Raw genomic sequence first — 16,602 nt, forward strand, 5'->3', positions numbered from 1 at the left:
CAGCTTGGCCATTCCCGCACAGCCCAGAGCGGGGCTGTTGGGTGTCAGTGCAGGGCCAGGTACAATCACAGCTTGGCCATTCCCGCACAGCCCAGAGCGGGGCTGTTGGGTGTCAGTGAAGGGCCAGGTACAATCACAGCTTGGCCATTCCCGCACAGCCCAGAGCGGGGCTGTTGGGTGTCAGTGCAGGGTCAGGGGTACAATCACAGCTTGGCCATTCCCGCACAGCCCAGAGCGGGGCTGTTGGGTGTCAGTGCAGGGTCAGGGGTACAATCACAGCTTGGCCATTCCCGCACAGCCCAGAGCGGGGCTGTTGGGTGTCAGTGCAGCACCAGGTACAATCACAGCTTGGCCATTCCCGCACAGCCCAGAGCGGGGCTGTTGGGTGTCAGTGCAGGGTCAGGGCTGCAATCACAGCTTGGCCATTCCCGCACAGCCCAGAGCGGGGCTGTTGGGTGTCAGTGAAGGGCCAGGTACAATCACAGCTTGGCCATTCCCGCACAGCCCAGAGCGGGGCTGTTGGGTGTCAGTGCAGGGTCAGGGGTACAATCACAGCTTGGCCATTCCCGCACAGCCCAGAGCGGGGCAGTTGGGTGTCAGTGCAGCACCAGGTACAATCACAGCTTGGCCATTCCCGCACAGCCCAGAGCAGGGCTGTTGGGTGTCAGTGCAGGGCCAGGGGTACAATCACAGCTTGGCCATTCCCGCACAGCCCAGAGCGGGGCTGTTGAGTGTCAGTGCAGGGCCAGGTACAATCACAGCTTGGCCATTCCCGCACAGCCCAGAGCGGGGCTGTTGGGTGTCAGTGCAGGACCAGGGCTGCAGTCACAGCTTGGCCATTCCCGCACAGCCCAGAGCGGGGCTGTTGGGTGTCAGTGCAGGGCCAGGGCTGCAATCACAGCTTGGCCATTCCCGCACAGCCCAGAGCGGGGCTGTTGGGTGTCAGTGCAGCACCAGGTACAATCACAGCTTGGCCATTCCCGCACAGCCCAGAGCGGGGCTGTTGGGTGTCAGTGCAGGACCAGGTACAATCACAGCTTGGCCATTCCCGCACAGCCCAGAGCGGGGCTGTTGGGTGTCAGTGCAGGGTCAGGGGCTGCAGTCACAGCTTGGCCATTCCCGCACAGCCCAGAGCGGGGCTGTTGGGTGTCAGTGCAGGACCAGGTACAATCACAGCTTGGCCATTCCCGCACAGCCCAGAGCGGCGCTGTTTTGGGTGTCAGTGCAGGGCCAGGTACAATCACAGCTTGGCCATTCCCGCACAGCCCAGAGCGGGGCTGTTTTGGGTGTCAGTGCAGGGTCAGGGGTACAATCACAGCTTGGCCATTCCCGCACAGCCCAGAGCGGGGCTGTTGGGTGTCAGTGCAGGACCAGGTACAATCACAGCTTGGCCATTCCCGCACAGCCCAGAGCGGGGCTGTTGGGTGTCAGTGCAGGGTCAGGGGTACAATCACAGCTTGGCCATTCCCGCACAGCCCAGAGCGGGGCTGTTGGGTGTCAGTGAAGGGCCAGGTACAATCACAGCTTGGCCATTCCCGCACAGCCCAGAGCGGGGCTGTTGGGTGTCAGTGCAGGGCCAGGTACAATCACAGCTTGGCCATTCCCGCACAGCCCAGAGCGGGGCTGTTGGGTGTCAGTGCAGGGTCAGGGGTACAATCACAGCTTGGCCATTCCCGCACAGCCCAGAGCGGGGCTGTTGGGTGTCAGTGCAGGGCCAGGTACAGTCACAGCTTGGCCATTCCCGCACAGCCCAGGCCGTTCCTCACGCCCCGGACCCCTCAGAGAAGCCGCAGCAGCTGCGCATGCGCGGCTGGAGAGCCCCGCCTCCCCCCGCGCCTGAGCACGGCCGCTCGGCAGAGCGCCTGAGGGCGAGGGCGGCTGAGGGCGCTCTGAGGGTGAGGGTGGGCGGTCGCCTTCCTGCGCCTGCCTTCTCTCTCCTCCCATTCTCCTGCAGTTTTTCCTCCATTCTCTCTCTCAACTCACCCACACGTCCCCTCCGAGTTTTGTTGCCCGCCGCCCCGCGCTGCTCTGCAGTATTGTGTCTTCGCGCTTTCATCCCCTGCTTGCCTCAGTTTCCCTTGAGGGAGCAGGTGGTTTCTGGGCTGAGGCAGCTGGGGGGCGGCTCTTTCCTCACAGCGGGGCCTGACTCGGCCGCGTGCTGTCATTGGGGGTTTTATGGAGGATTGCTGAGGGGAGCTCGGTGCCCTTCGTGATCCAGACCTCATTTCTAACTCAGGAAAGGTGTTTTCCTCAGGCGTGGGTGCATTTGATATTCCTGATTTGGGGGGAAGGCTTGTGTGGAGTCAGGCTCAGGGTGGTGAGGGTTTTGTTTCTCCCATACTCATTTAAATTACAGATGAAAACAACTCAAGTCTGGGGGTGTTTGAAATGTGGGGAGCCTTTTCATAAGGTCCTTTGAAAATCCCGTAGGTTGAAGAGAGCTGTCTTTGGCGGTTCATATTTCATAGAAATACAGATATAAATGTTCTAATTATTGCATCCTGTAGCCTCAGGGGAGGCCTGTGCTGCTGTGAAAATCAAGAATCTGATACTGGGGATGATTAGAGGAACTGAACTGCTCTGTTTCATGAAAAACACAGGTTTGTTTGAGCTGGCAGATTGTGCAGGAGGTGTTTGGAAATCCAGGGAATGCCCTGGAGGAGCTGCCCTTTTCCTTACCCAGGTGCTAATGCAGGTGCTTCATTGACAGGCACAGGAGTCTCTGCAGAATGGCAACTGCTCAGAAGCAAAGGAGTTCTGTGGTACGGTTTTGTTTGTGTATTTCAGCACAACAATGGGAGAAAAATGGGGGAGTTCTGGCTGGAGCAGTGCACCCAGGTGCTCTGTGATATTTCTTAATGTGAAAATAGCAGGCTAATTCAGTCTTTTAATTATGAATAAAGAATATATAGAAAAAAAAAATTGAAGAATAATCTGAATTTCGTCTTCGTACACTTGGTAGAAACCAGCTGTGTCCTACAAATGTTGTAACACCAAGTGTAAGGAATGTGCTTAACTTTATAAATCACAAAAATTAATTGATTTCTTGCTGTGATTTTCAGAGTGCAGTTGTATTTCCCAAGAAAATAGCCACGGAGCAGCAATCCCTGATGCTGGTGAAGAGGCTCCTGGCAGTGGCAGTGTCCTGCATCACATACCTGAGGGGAATCTTCCCTGAAAGTGCCTATGGAACCAGATACATGGATGGTAAGGGGCTGTTTCCATGAAAATTTGCAAAAAAGCTGTTGCCATGGAGTTGTTTTTAAAGCCACTTGGTCATTTTAATGACTGGACGCCATTTTGGTGCATGTAAAGGGAACTTCACGAATGAATGAATTAAATTTTTAAATTAATAATTTCGTTAATGTTGTTGCTGCAAACTCAGCATTAAAACTATGCTCATGCTTGTCAGTAATGTTAATTTTAGTCTCTTCTTGATCTGTACTTTTAGGCAATGAACTTTTCGTTGCACTTTGCCCTAAGTAAATGTGTGTGGGGGGGTTTTCTTTTTTTTTTTTGAGATGTCTGTGTCAAAATTCTGCGGGAAGACAAAAACTGTCCTGGCTCTACCCAGCTGGTGAAATGGTAGGTTGATTCCAGCACACAGGTAACACTTCCTCAGCATGTAAGTGCTCAAAGGTTCCTTCCTGTTTTTTTTCCAGTTAAAGGCAAAATGTTCTCTCCTACATTTGTGTCACAGATGTAACATCCATGTTTCCAGAAAGGTTTTCAGCTCAAGGCTTAGGAGAGCACAAACCTCTGTTTGCAGAGTGACTATACTTTATATTTACTAAATATCTAACCCTATGTATTTGTATGCTTCATTCCTCTGGGTGCTCATGAGCACTCAAGGGTGCACAGAAATGCAAAAGTCTAACCAGTAGTTCCTCTCTAGTTGCTCAGGAGACTCAATGCCACCATTTTGCATCTTAAATTTAAAGATCTCGCTCATAGATTTGTTAAGAGCGGCACTGTCAGTGTTCAAAGGCAGAGCTGTGCTGCCAGTGACAGCCTGCCTGCTTGAGCACTGCCACAGCTGGCTGGGACTGTCACCTGGGACTGCAGCTGCTGCTTCTGGTTTTCTTCCTGCCCACAGTAACTGGGAGCTCTGTTCCAGGTGCTCTCCTTGCTCTTTAGAAACCTCTGTGTGGCCTTTGCCTTAGTTACATATTCCTGTATTTTGTTACCTCCATAAAGGTTCTTAGCCCTCTTTTCCCCACTCGTACAAGGTGTGCGAGGGATGCTGCGTTCATCCCCTGGCAGTGCTGAGGGGTTTGGATTTTGGGACAAGGATATTTGAGATAGTCCATGTGTGGGGGGTGAAGCTTCACACCAGATTTACGTATCTGAAGATACTGAATGTTACATGGAATTCCTCATTTAGCAGAAATTAGAGAAAATACACAAAAAACCCAACAGAGATGTCAGCTGCACTTAGCAAAGTTTAGGCTTGAGGGCTGAGAGTTGATGTTAAAGATGGAATCAGCCATGTGCTGTCACAAAGTGAGGGAGGAGAAAAGCTGGAATTTCCTCATGGATCTTCCCTGGGTGAGGAAATGGAAGGGGCAGTGCAGTTCTCCTTCCCCTCACAGCAGCCTGTGGAGGCTGAGCAGAACAGGCTCCCTGGTTTTGAGGGGAGGGGTGTGGTACCTGTTGGGAGTGGCCTTTCTCGCCCCAGCATCACGTTCACACCAAACCCAATTTTTGTTTGTTGACTGTAATTGAAAGGAACGTCAGAAAAATAAAATAGGGTAAGTTTTGATTCCCTGTTTGGGTGTTGTATAAAAAGGAAATGTCAACATCTAAAAAATAAAGGTCATCACTCCTTTGTGCTTCAGCAATGTTGCTGTTCAGCTGAATTACTGATTTATGATGAAATCATGGAATGGTTTGGGTTGGAAGAAACCTTGAAGCTCACCTTTCTCCAACTCTCTGCCATGGACAGGGTCACCTGCAACCAGACCAAGTTGCTTCCCTGATTAATGAATACATGTGTTGGAAAATGTTTGAAGCATTGCAATATGCTTTTACTGATAAATGATTTACCTACAGGTTATATTTTTAATTGATTTACCTACAGATTATATATTTAATTATTCTTTCAAGAGGTTGGGGTGATTTGGTGTTACAAAGAGAGTCATTGCTTGTATCACTGCTAATAAGAGAATGATGGAATAAGTGTTATTTATTGCTCTAATACAGTAAGAGTAAAAACAAGAGTTTCATTTTTTGGTGCTATTTGATTTAGTGAAAAACAAGTGAAAATTAGCAGTAGATGGCCAATGTTATTTGGTTTTTGCAGGATGTTAGGATGCTATGATGCCTTGCAGAAGAAATACGTAAGTCCTCCAGTCTCATTTCAGTCGTATTGAAATGTTTATTTCAATCTGCCAGTGTAGTTGTAGGACTGCTCAGGGAGTAGCTGAGCTCACTCAGCTGCAGTGTGGGATGCACAGGCATTTCTGCATAAAATTCTTGTAAACAGCAGCACAGAAAGACGGAGATCTGTGGGTGTTTTCTTCTGCAGCTGAATCCTCTCCTCCACTGGAGTGAAGAGGAAAAGGCTTTTCTTCCAACAGGCCTTAGTTGCCTGTGTTGGATTCCAGAGCTAGAGACAAAGCAGCTTGGGCATTACAAATGGGCAATGAAATATATTTAATGTTCTTTTTTTTTTTTTCCCTCCGTTTATGTTCCTGACAGTTGAGACAGATTGTCCTAGCAGTGAGTATCTCTGAAAAGCAGGGACATGTTTTTAGGGGACATTCTTTGAGGGATGTGCAGTTCTCATTCTGATTCCTCTGTTTTCTTTAAAAATACAGGTCTGTACCCAGACAGAAGATCCTCAGGTAAATCTGCTGGAATATCTCACTGATGATAATATGGATATAGTGAAATGTGTGTACCAGCAGGAATATTTAACATGCACATTTATAAAAAAAGGGCATTTTGAAATACCAGGTGTAAAAATGACTGGAGTCAGTGGAAATTGCCATGTGTGAAGTTGCATTTGAGTATTCTCAGGCTGTGCAAGAAACCAAAATGTCGTTGCAGAGTGAGATCCTGACTCTGCCTAACAACTTTATGGGACTTTTGTGGAAAACACAAAACCCACTGGGTGTCACCACATCACTTCCATGTGTGAAACATTTTCATAGTGATTGAAACTGGAATATTTTGTGCTAAAAACTTCAGCTGATTTTCAAAATATTTCATCGTGATGATTTCCTGGAAAAGAATCACCATTTATGTTATGTTTTAAAGAGTTTTATGCATTTTTACTGTTAATTGTTAGAGGATTAGGAACCTGTATTCAGCGCACGTAAGTGGATGGGAGTTGGTCTGTAGTTATTTCCTTTAAAGGTTAATAGATTACTGAGCAGAGCTGCAGCAGGAGTGTTTAGGATTAGTTTAATAATTACTGGCTTTGTTTGCAGACAGTCACAGAGTGTTACCACTTCAAGTTCAAGTACACCCACAATGGGCCACTCCTGGATTTTGGCAGGTACAGCCCCTGGGACTGTTCCATGTCCCTTGGACACCCCTGAATGTCACAGCTCTGCATTTCATCTGTTTGCTTTTTAAATTCTGCATTTTGAGACTAATTTTGTCAACATACACTACTAGCTTAGATGTACTAAAATACAGTTGATCATTTTGTTTGATTATGCTCATAATTTTAATATCCACTCAGAAGATGATGCTCAGTGTTAGAGTCTGATACTCTGTGAGGATATTTGAGATATTTTATGTGTAGGAGGTGAAGCTTCACACCAGATTTACTTATCTGAAGATACTGAATGTTACATGGAATTCCTCATTTAGCAGAAATTATAGAAAATACACCAAACCACAGCAGAAGTGTAATAGGCATGGAAGTTGGGGTACACAGCTCAGTCGTGGTGGATTCCCATTGCTGAGATGAGCTCACTGTGAGGACACTGGGCATCCCCAGCCATAGGGAGGGGATCCCTGGGTGTTTAAGCACTGTGTGATGTAGCATAGAGCAGTTGGTGCCAGGTGCTGATCCCCAAACTCTCCTGATGTCCCTGGCCCAGGGTTTGCTCTCCCAAAGAGATCAGAGAACATGCAGGACTCAGGGTTAGGAATTGGAGTGCTCCATCTCAGAGCTTGGGCAATAAACAGGATGCTTCTCCCGTTCATAGTCTGTTAACAAACAGACTATGGAAATCTGTGTCAAAAATAATCTTGAGTGCTCTGTGTGGTTTTAGCAAGGACAAGAAGTCAGACTCCACCATCACCTGTGCAGACACCAAGAAGGCCAGCATCCTCCTCATCCGCAAGATCTACATCCTGATGCAGAACCTGAGCCCCCTGCCCAACGACGTCTGCCTCACCATGAAACTCCTGTACTATGACGAGGGTACAGTGCCATGTCACCCTGATTTGTTCAGGCTCTGCAGAGCAATCCAAAGGAATATTTCAGTGTATAATCTTTGTGGCTGCTGGGACTTGTTAAATGAGGTTATTTCACGTGTGGCTGTTTCTCGGGACAGATTGAATCCCATGGGGGAGGGATGTGATCTCACTGCAGGAACACAATCCTGGCACTGACTTCATTGGATTTGGCTGGGTTTTAAAACATTTGGAGTTTCCCAGGGTCTGTCAGGCTATAGCATAATTTCCCAGCCTGGTTCTAGTTTGATAACTGTCCAAATACCTGGCTCTGCTTTCTGAGTGTGTTACTGCCTTACAGTGACAAATCAGAGCTTCTATTTTCTCTCTCTGTATCTACAACCTCTTCCAAAGAGCTTTTACAGGGCTTTGCCTGTTGTGCAAAGAGAAAAGAACTTCATTTACTCCAAAGTGAATATTGATTATTCCCCTCCCCACACATGTTTTTTTGCAGTAACTCTGTATTTAAAGGGGAAAAGAGTTAAAATGAGTTTTGCAAGAACATATTTCACTCTAACACATTTAATTTCTCTGCAGTTACACCCCCTGATTACCAGCCTCCAGGGTTCAAGGAGGCCAAGGATGAGGGGCTGCTGTTTAAGGAGGAGCCCATGTACCTGAATGTGGGGGAAGTGCCAACACCTTTTCATCTGCTGAAACTGAAAATTACAACTGAGAAACAGCGCATGGAGAATGTTGATAAGAGCATCCTAAAGCAGAGAGAGACTGCTGAGCCTCTCCAGGTGTGTGGAGTGAGCAGAGATGACCCAGAAGAAGAGAGCCAGGACCTGAGCGTAAGAGCACAGACTTTTTGTGTAGCTTTTTGAATTTTTGTGGTATATCATCTAGAAAAAGTCCATTATTATTTCACTATGTGTAAACCGTAACCCCTTCTATTTTCAGACTTGGTTAAGAAGGACAATATGTCTTTAATCCATTTTTTCCTTAATTTTACTGCTCCAGTTTGCAGCCTGTCGCTGTTCAAGCACGAGGAGCAGCAGAGGCACAGCTCGTGCCTTGGGGACACTGCCATGTGTCCCAGCACAGGGCTCAGATGGAACCTCACAGTCCCGTGTCACAATCACTTATTTCAGTTTATTCCACCACAAATCCATCTAATAAGTGTGTCCTTAATCACCTCAGTAGAAACCTTCTTCCCTGTGTGTCTGAAGTAAGTGACAGACCTGTTCCTTAATCTAGGAGGATCCTGTCTTGGATAATGAAGTGGAAGATAAGAATCATGTGACTGTTTCAGAAGCTCAAGGTAATATTTGTATCTGTATTTCAATATTATATTTTTATTGTATAATATATTTATTATAATGTATTATAATTTTATATTATCTATTATATTATTCAAGCCCTCCATTTTCTATATTCAATTTTTTATTATTTTCTTCACATATATCTGTGCCTTTATTTTCTGTCAGAGCTTCATTCTGTGAAGCACTCAGTTAACAAATGTTAACATGATTAACATTTTCATGTTACTGTTCAAAATTGTGATCTTCTGCTCCATTTTATCAGATAAGCTAAATTGAATGGAGTTTATATTTAGAAATAAATTTTATTTGCTTTTTCTACTATTTTTGTTACTAATAATTACTGATTTATTTAGTTCTTGATAATATTTCGTTTGCACATTAAGCTCAGAGAGGTTTTGTATTGTTGAGCTCATTATTGCAGACTTGCGAAACAGAATTCTCTGTGCAAAAACCAGTGGTCTGGGTCTGGTTTTTTTTGGTTTTGTTTTTAATTTCAGCTTTTTGGGCTTCAATTCAGCAGAAATCCCACTTTTAGCCACCTTTTCCCTGCACTAGCCCAGAATCCCACACCTTTAGCCCAGGGCTGTGGAGGACTTGAGAGCATCGGGGCTCTTGAGGGTGGAGGAGCTTTTGTGTTCTGGTAGCCCCGGTGCAGCACCTCCGGAGGGAGCTGCTCGTGGCTCTGACTTGCTGCTCCTGGAGCAGCAACCTCAGCAGAATGTGTTTTGTTTTATGAACGGTTCTGTTTGTCTGTGCTGCTTCCTGTGAGTTCCTTTCCCAGCTGAGTGTGCTCTGGGGACCTGCTGCCCTTTCCCTGTGTACTGCAGCCCTTGGAGAATTGCAGGTGAATGGTTTTGCCATCACAGAATGGAATCCCAGAATGGGTTGGGTTGGGAGGCACCTTAAAGTTCATCCAGTGGCACCTTGCCATGGCAGGGACACCTTCCACTGTCCCAGGTGGCTCCAGCCTGGCCTTGGGCACTTCCAAGGATCCAGGGGCAGCCCCAGCTTCTCTGGGCACCTGTGCCAGGGCCTGCCACCCTCACAGGGAACAAATCCTTCCCAATATCCCATCCAGGCCTGCTCTCTGGCAGGGTAAAGCCATTCCCCCTTGTCCTGTCCCTCCAGGCCCTTGTCCAAAGCCCCTCTCCAGCTCTCCTGGAGCTCCTTTAGGTACTGGAAGGGGCTCTGAGGTCTCTTTGGAGCCTTCTCTTCTGCAAGCTGAACAATCCCAACTCTCTCAGCCTTTCCTTGTCAAGGAACTTTAATAAGTACAAGTTCTAGCAAAGTATTTTTGTTAGTATGAATCACACAAAAATGAATTTCCTCAAGTGTTTTTCCTAACACTGTAAATAAAATCTGTCAGTAAATAACTGTCCTGGCTCCTCCAGCCCTGGAAACTCCCCACTGCTGGCTGTTAATCAGAGCAAAATGTGGACCCAGACTGTCTCCAGCTCAAAACATGAGACACCAAGGGATCCATGAGGTCCTCAGGGATCTCAGGAGCTTCCTTTTCAGATTTTAGGTAAAGCAGGAGGAAAAGCAGAGGATGGTTTGTGTTCACATTTCCCACTTTAGCCCAGGGGCCTGAAGACTGGACTTTGCTGCCAAACAAACTGAAGAAGGAATTGCTGCTTGTTGATCTGCTCCTCTTGGAGAGGCTGTATAGAAGCATCCAGACAATCTGGAACCCATTTGCTGTACAGAAAGCATTTCAAATGTTGGGTTTGGGGTTTTTTTGAGAAGAAACATGTGCAGCTTTGCCAAACCAGCTGCCATTTCCATGCTGTTCAAAAATAATGGTGGAAATGTGTAGGAAACAGCATATGTAGGTCAGAATTTTTGTCTTGACAATGCTGGTAGGCTGCAGAACTGGAATAACCACATGAAGGTGTGTCTGATTCTTCTAAAAAGTCATAAAATTTCCAAAACCATGCAGAAATCCAGAAAATTTCTTGTCCTAGGGAGTTGGCAAATGTTTTATTTACAGGAACTACGAGGCACAGGGAAACGCATTTGTCACCCTGGAATTCTTCTGTTGTTTCCACAGCTGATGCACAGTCACCCATTCACCATTCCATGCTTCTGTCTGTATCCTAGAAAAACAGCATGAATTAGGAACAGCAAAAAACTGCCTGGAACTGCCTGTTCCCCTCCTGAGGGCCTGTTCCTGCAGCTGCAGGCAGTGCTGCAATCCCTCTGCAGCTGGGATTGCTGCTTGGCTGGGGCTGGCAGGGCAGGAGCTGGCCCAGAGTGGCCTTTTCCCTGTCCTGCAGCACAACACAGGCTCCTGAGGCTTCAGGCTTGAGTCAAATCCCTTCAGCAGGGCAGTGTGTGAGGGAGCTGGGGATCAAACCCACTCTTCCAGAGAGCCTGTGTGTAAACTGCTACTGCAGCGAGCTGGAGGTTGGGATAGGAAGTGGCTGAGTTAAATAAGTTCAAAGCTTGATGGAGTTAAGGACGTGCTGGACACAGAGAACTGGAGTCTACAGTCTGTTCCCAGCAGTTATGAAGTGTTCCCTGGGGCAGAGCTGGTGTTGTTTGCTCTGGGTTGTTGGTGTGCTGTTAACACCTTTATTTAACTCTCCAATTCTTCCCTTCTTTCAAAGGGAAAGAAAAGAATTCAACTCATGAAGAGGAAGCTGGAGGGATCCAGACTTCCCCCCATGTTTCCAATCCTCAGGTAGGAACAGTCTGCCCTGTGATCTTCAGCTTTCACTGGAGCTTCTGTGCAGTTCCTTCCCTGCTTTGATTCATGGTTAATCTGCTGAAGCCTTATTTCCCACAGTTGCTATTTCCAGCGACAAAATTCCTTTACATTTCACTTCCTGGTGTTTTCCAAAACTATTCTAAAGCACTGACAAGAGGCTGTTCCTCTGAAATACAGCTCTCAAAACAAACAGATGCTGTGACTGTTTCTGAGTGAAAAGGGAAATGTAATTTCCATGTTAACAAACTGCCTAATGGGAATTCCACTGACAAACCAAAGCTTGTCTAAAAGTTGATTAAAACTTAAAAATTCAAGTTTATAGCTCAGGTTATATTCCCTGCATGTAGAAATTGGTGGCATTTATACATGGAGGACTGCTTCATACAGGTCCTTAGGATTTCTTAAAACAGGATGGCTGTAGGTAAGTGTGAGTGATTTACTGTGTAAAACCAGCACATGCTTCTCTCTGCCAGGGCCCTCCAGCACACCTGGCTGTAAAAGCTGTGATTTCCATGGGTTATCACCATTTAAATACCCCCATATTTCAGTTTTGGCTCAGGCACTGCACAGAACAGTGAATGCCCCAGCACTGAGCCCTGCTGTGCTCTCCAGTGTGTAATTTTTGCAAAATCTATTTTCTGATTCCAGGTTGATCATTTGACCCGTAAAACGTCTGAGCTGATTGTGTCAGAGAGCAGGACAAGAAGTGGAAAGATATTCCAAAGCTGCATTGTTAGTATCAGTTTTTCTTTAGTTTTCATCATTTCTGTTCCAAACAGTGAATAAAATTCAGAGCTTGAATGCATTTGCTGTTGACAGAATGAAATTCTCATCACTTCCCAAATTGCCATTCATTCAACACTGTCAAAAAAAATTCTGTCCCAAAGAGTTGGAAGCTGACTCAGTGCAGGTAACACAGATTGAGAAAGATTCCTTAGTTTTAGTTGATATTTAGCCAAATTTCCTGCTGGTTTCATCCATCAGCCAGGGGAGTTTGTGGCAGCAGAGATGCCCAGCACAGCTCACCCAGTGCTTCCTTGTGCTTCTACTTGGGAAACACTGGGCCAAAATTTTAACCTCACCTATGTGACGCCTTCATTCCAAGAAAAATCCCTTTTATTTGCTTAATCAGGTCAGTCTGGCAGGCAGTGCTGCTTGTGGGGACCCAAATCCTTCCCACCTGGCACAGCTGGAGCAGAGGTTGTGTCCAGGCTGGAATTTGGGCCCCATGTCTGTGCTGCTCCTTCACTGACTGAGCTGGGCAGCTGCAGCTCTGGGAGGTTTTGGGGGCCTTCACCAGGTATTTGGAATATTGGGAATGCTGAGTGAGGGGCAAATCCTTCTCCAAAACCTGTGGGGTGAATTTTTCTCTCTTTTACACAAGAAATTGTTCCCTGTGAGGGTGGGGAGGCGCTGGGATGGAATTCCCAGAGAAGCTGTGGCTGCCCCTGGGATCCCTGGAAGTGTCCCAGGCCAGCTTTGGGCACACAGTGAAATGGAATAGTGGAAAGTGTCCCTGCCCGTGGCAGGGGTGGCACTGGATGAGCTCTAAGGTCCCTCCCTGCTTCCAACTAATAATATTCAATGCTTTTTCTTACTCAGTGATGTGACCAAAAAAAAAAAAGAGAAGGCTGTTCTGTTTGCTCACCATCCCTGTGTATTTTTCAAAGAGATTTTACTGAACTTAATAATAAATGTATTAAACAAAACACAATTGCTTTAAATAACCAACAGGACAGTGGAGCTTCATTGTCATCTTTTCATGGTTCATTGTCATCTTTTCATGGGAGATCAGAGTCAGCCTCTGCAGGGTGCAGAGCTGCTCCTGGAACAGGACGGTGCAGGGGGACAGCCAGCATTGCCTTGGAATCAGGGAATGGTTTGGATGAAGGGACCTTAAAGCCCACCCAGTGCCACCCCTGCCCTGGGTAGGGACAAGTTCCACCATCCCAGCCCCGTCCAGCCTGGCCTTGGACACTTCCAGGGGTCCAGGGCCATCCATGGAGTAATCTGTGCCAGGGCTCCCCACCTGACAGGGAACAATGTCTCCTCTGTCTCCCACCTCAATTTCCCCCTCTTTCAGTCTGAACCCACAACTTCTTGTCCTGTGCTGCAGTTCCTGATGGACACAGCTCCTTGATGCAGCTGTGGCAGCAGGAAAACTTCCCAGCCTTCCTTCAGTGGGTCAGTTCTGCCAGGAAATAGCATCCAGATGTTCCTGCAGGCGCAGCACATCTGGGCAGGGACTGGGGTGAGGCTTTGGCTGTGTCACACCTCTGTCCTGTGCCCTGTCCTGACCCCAGGGAGCTCCTGTAATTCCAGGTGTTGGTTTTCCTTGGCAGGTGCACCAGGCTGAGCTCTCCTCCAGCCAGGAGGTGCTGCCCAAAAGGAGGAAGCTCAGCGAGCCCAAGGAGCCGTTTTAGCTGCCCAAAAGGAGGAAGCTCAGCGAGCCCGAGGAGCCGTTTTAGCTGCCCAAAAAGGAGGAAGCTCAGCGAGCCCGAGGAGCCGTTTTAGCTGCCCAAAAGGAGGAAGCTCAGCGAGCCCGAGGAGCCGTTTTAGTTGCCCATCTCCCGCTGTCCCAAGTTCTCCACTCCTGTTTGGTTGTTCCACGAGACTGTTGGGTTTGAAGGATCTGTTCTGCTCCATTAGCAGTCCCATGGCAGTGTGTTTTAAGGAAGGAAAACGTCAGGAAGCCCAGCTGAAGGATTCCAAACTCATTTTGTACAGGACCCTCAGGCAGGATCAGAAATCCTTGGATTTGGGGGTTTGTGGGTTGGCTTCATGCCCTGATGGTGCTGGAGGAAATTCATCCCCCCAGCACAAAGTTTCACCAGTCCTCTGGGCTCTGGTTCTGAGCTGAGGACCTGCCTGCCCCAAAACCTCTGCAGTTTTGGGGTGATTTCCAGAGGGCTGGGCTGTCAGTTACAGGCTGTTACAGTTTTGAGGTTACAGTTTTTGCTTTTCCTACCGGGACAGTTGGAGGAGAAGTTGGATGCTTTGCATTTCTTCCAGACCAGAAGCACCATCCTCAGGTGAAGAACAAGCGCTCTTCATGCCTTAAATTCCAGACTCCCTGCCAGATGCAGGAATTTCGGTGTCCATGCCACGAGGAGCCATGGCAGCGTCTGTTGCAAGGTGTGGGAGCCCTGGGAGAACCTGGCTGTCCCTGGAGCTGTTTATGGCAGGGGTGGGACGCGGTGCCAAGCCCTCCTGCACCCCCAAACCGTTCATTGGCAGGGAATGGGAGTGAAGCCGTCCCCGCCGGCGCGGCCGGGGACAGCTGAACGTTTCTTGACGGTTTTGACTTTTAAACTAACAATGTCCGTTCATCATCAATCCTCTGTTAAACGGCGTTCAGCTTTGGCGGCAGCGTGCTCCGTTACCGGTGGGACGGGAACGGGATGGGAGAGGGAGACGGGACTGGAGTGGGAATGGGACACGGGACAGGACGGGAATGGGATGGGACACGGGATGGGACTGGAGCGGGAACGGGACACGGGACAGGATGGGAATGGGATGGGACACGGAATGGGACATGGGACGGGACTGGAGTGGGAACGGGACACGGGACAGGACGGGAATGGGATGGGACACGGAATGGGACATGGGACGGGACTGGAGTGGGAACGGGACACGGGACAGGACGGGAATGGGATGGGACACGGGATGGGACTGGAGTGGGAACGGGACACGGGACAGGAATGGGATGGGACACGGAATGGGACACGGGATGGGACTGGAGCCGGAACGGGACACGGGACAGGAATGGGATGGGACACGGAATGGGACATGGGACGGGACTGGAGCGGGAACGGGACACGGGACAGGAATGGGATGGGACACGGAATGGGACATGGGACGGGACTGGAGCCGGAACGGGACACGGGACAGGACGGGAATGGGATGGGACATGGAATGGCACATGGGACAGGACTAGAGCGGGAACGGGACACGGGAATGGGATGGGACGAGCAGCAAAGGAACGGGACCTGGGACAGGATTGGACAAGCAGGGACGGGAACAGGATTGGACAAGGAATGGGACGCGGGACAGGACTGGAGCGGGGATGGGACCTGGGACAGGATGGGACAAGCAGGAATGGGAATGGAATGGGACACAGGACAGGTTGGGACTGGAGTGGGGATGGACGTAGGGACAGGAACAGGATGGGACACGGGACAGGACGGGACTGGAGCAGAGACGAGAATGGGATGGGACACAGGACGGGACGGAACCGGGCTGGAGCGGAGATGGACACGGGACGGGACACGGGACCGGGCTGGAGCGGAGATGGACACGGGACGGGACACGGAACCGGGCTGGAGCGGAGATGGACACGGGACGGGACACGGGACGGGACACGGAACCGGGCTGGAGCGGAGATGGACACGGGACGGGACACGGAACCGGGCTGGAGCGGAGATGGACACGGGACGGGACACGGGACGGGACACGGAACCGGGCTGGAGCAGAGATGGACACGGGACGGGACACGGAACCGGGCTGGAGCGGAGATGGACACGGGACGGGACACGGGACGGGACACGGAACCGGGCTGGAGCGGAGATGGACACGGGACGGGACACGGAACCGGGCTGGAGCGGAGATGGACACGGGACGGGACACGGAACCGGGCTGGAGCGGAGATGGACACGGGACGGGACACGGAACCGGGCTGGAGCGGAGATGGACACGGGACGGGACACGGAACCGGGCTGGAGCGGAGATGGACACGGGACGGGACACGGGACGGGACACGGAACCGGGCTGGAGCGGAGATGGACACGGGACGGGACACGGAACCGGGCTGGAGCGGAGATGGACACGGGACGGGACACGGAACCGGGCTGGAGCGGAGATGGACACGGGACGGGACACGGAACCGGGCTGGAGCGGAGATGGACACGGGACACGGGACCGGGCTGGAGCGGAGATGGACACGGGACGGGACACGGAACCGGGCTGGAGCGGAGATGGACACGGGACGGGACACGGAACCGGGCTGGAGGGGAGATGGACACGGGACGGGACACGGGACGGGACACGGGACCGGGCTGGAGCGGAGATGGACACGGGACGGGACACGGGACGGGACACGGGACCGGGCTGGAGCGGAGATGGACACGGGACGGGACACGGGACCGGGCTGGAGCGGAGATGGACACGGGACGGGACGGGGACAGGAACGGGAGTGGGACAGGACACGCGGGCGGG

General features: G+C 49.8%; 1 protein-coding gene across 7 annotated transcripts; it reads left to right on the forward strand.

Annotated features, from left to right (window-relative positions):
- The first annotated feature begins 1,951 nt into the window (after nucleotides 1-1,951).
- On the forward strand, nucleotides 1,952-13,924 carry HORMAD1 (HORMA domain containing 1). 7 transcript variants are annotated; one of them, XR_010993940.1, is made up of 16 exons: nucleotides 1,952-2,090; nucleotides 2,508-2,600; nucleotides 2,711-2,762; nucleotides 3,063-3,207; nucleotides 3,522-3,585; nucleotides 5,303-5,339; nucleotides 5,701-5,721; nucleotides 5,820-5,846; nucleotides 6,435-6,502; nucleotides 7,230-7,381; nucleotides 7,951-8,207; nucleotides 8,614-8,677; nucleotides 11,294-11,361; nucleotides 11,736-11,809; nucleotides 12,037-12,120; nucleotides 13,731-13,833. XR_010993940.1 is itself a non-coding variant. In XM_068174827.1 (16 exons), exons 3-16 carry the CDS (start codon nucleotides 2,730-2,732, stop codon nucleotides 13,854-13,856), a joined length of 1,101 nt encoding a protein of 366 aa, XP_068030928.1. In that variant the 5' UTR covers nucleotides 1,952-2,090; nucleotides 2,508-2,600; nucleotides 2,711-2,729; the 3' UTR covers nucleotides 13,857-13,924. The 7 variants fall into 7 exon arrangements, 6 of the variants coding, with proteins under 6 accessions (XP_068030928.1, XP_068030929.1, XP_068030925.1 ...); XM_068174827.1 differs by lacking the exon at nucleotides 11,736-11,809 and having other exon boundaries at nucleotides 13,731-13,765; nucleotides 13,811-13,924; XM_068174828.1 differs by lacking the exon at nucleotides 11,736-11,809 and having other exon boundaries at nucleotides 2,684-2,762.
- The last annotated feature ends 2,678 nt before the right edge of the window (nucleotides 13,925-16,602 follow it).

This window comes from Anomalospiza imberbis, chromosome 29, assembly GCF_031753505.1.
Source record: "Anomalospiza imberbis isolate Cuckoo-Finch-1a 21T00152 chromosome 29, ASM3175350v1, whole genome shotgun sequence".
Taxonomy (NCBI): domain Eukaryota; kingdom Metazoa; phylum Chordata; class Aves; order Passeriformes; family Viduidae; genus Anomalospiza; species Anomalospiza imberbis.

Bases quoted from the DNA above. Each gene is read 5' to 3' on its own strand.
- HORMAD1 (XM_068174827.1), top strand. From the start codon at position 2,730: ATGGCAACTGCTCAGAAGCAAAGGAGTTCTGTG. The intron at 11,362-12,036 runs GTAGGAACAGTC...TTCTGATTCCAG, and splicing joins CCCATGTTTCCAATCCTCAG to GTTGATCATTTGACCCGTAA. The intron at 12,121-13,730 runs GTTAGTATCAGT...TTTCCTTGGCAG, and splicing joins AGATATTCCAAAGCTGCATT to GTGCACCAGGCTGAGCTCTC.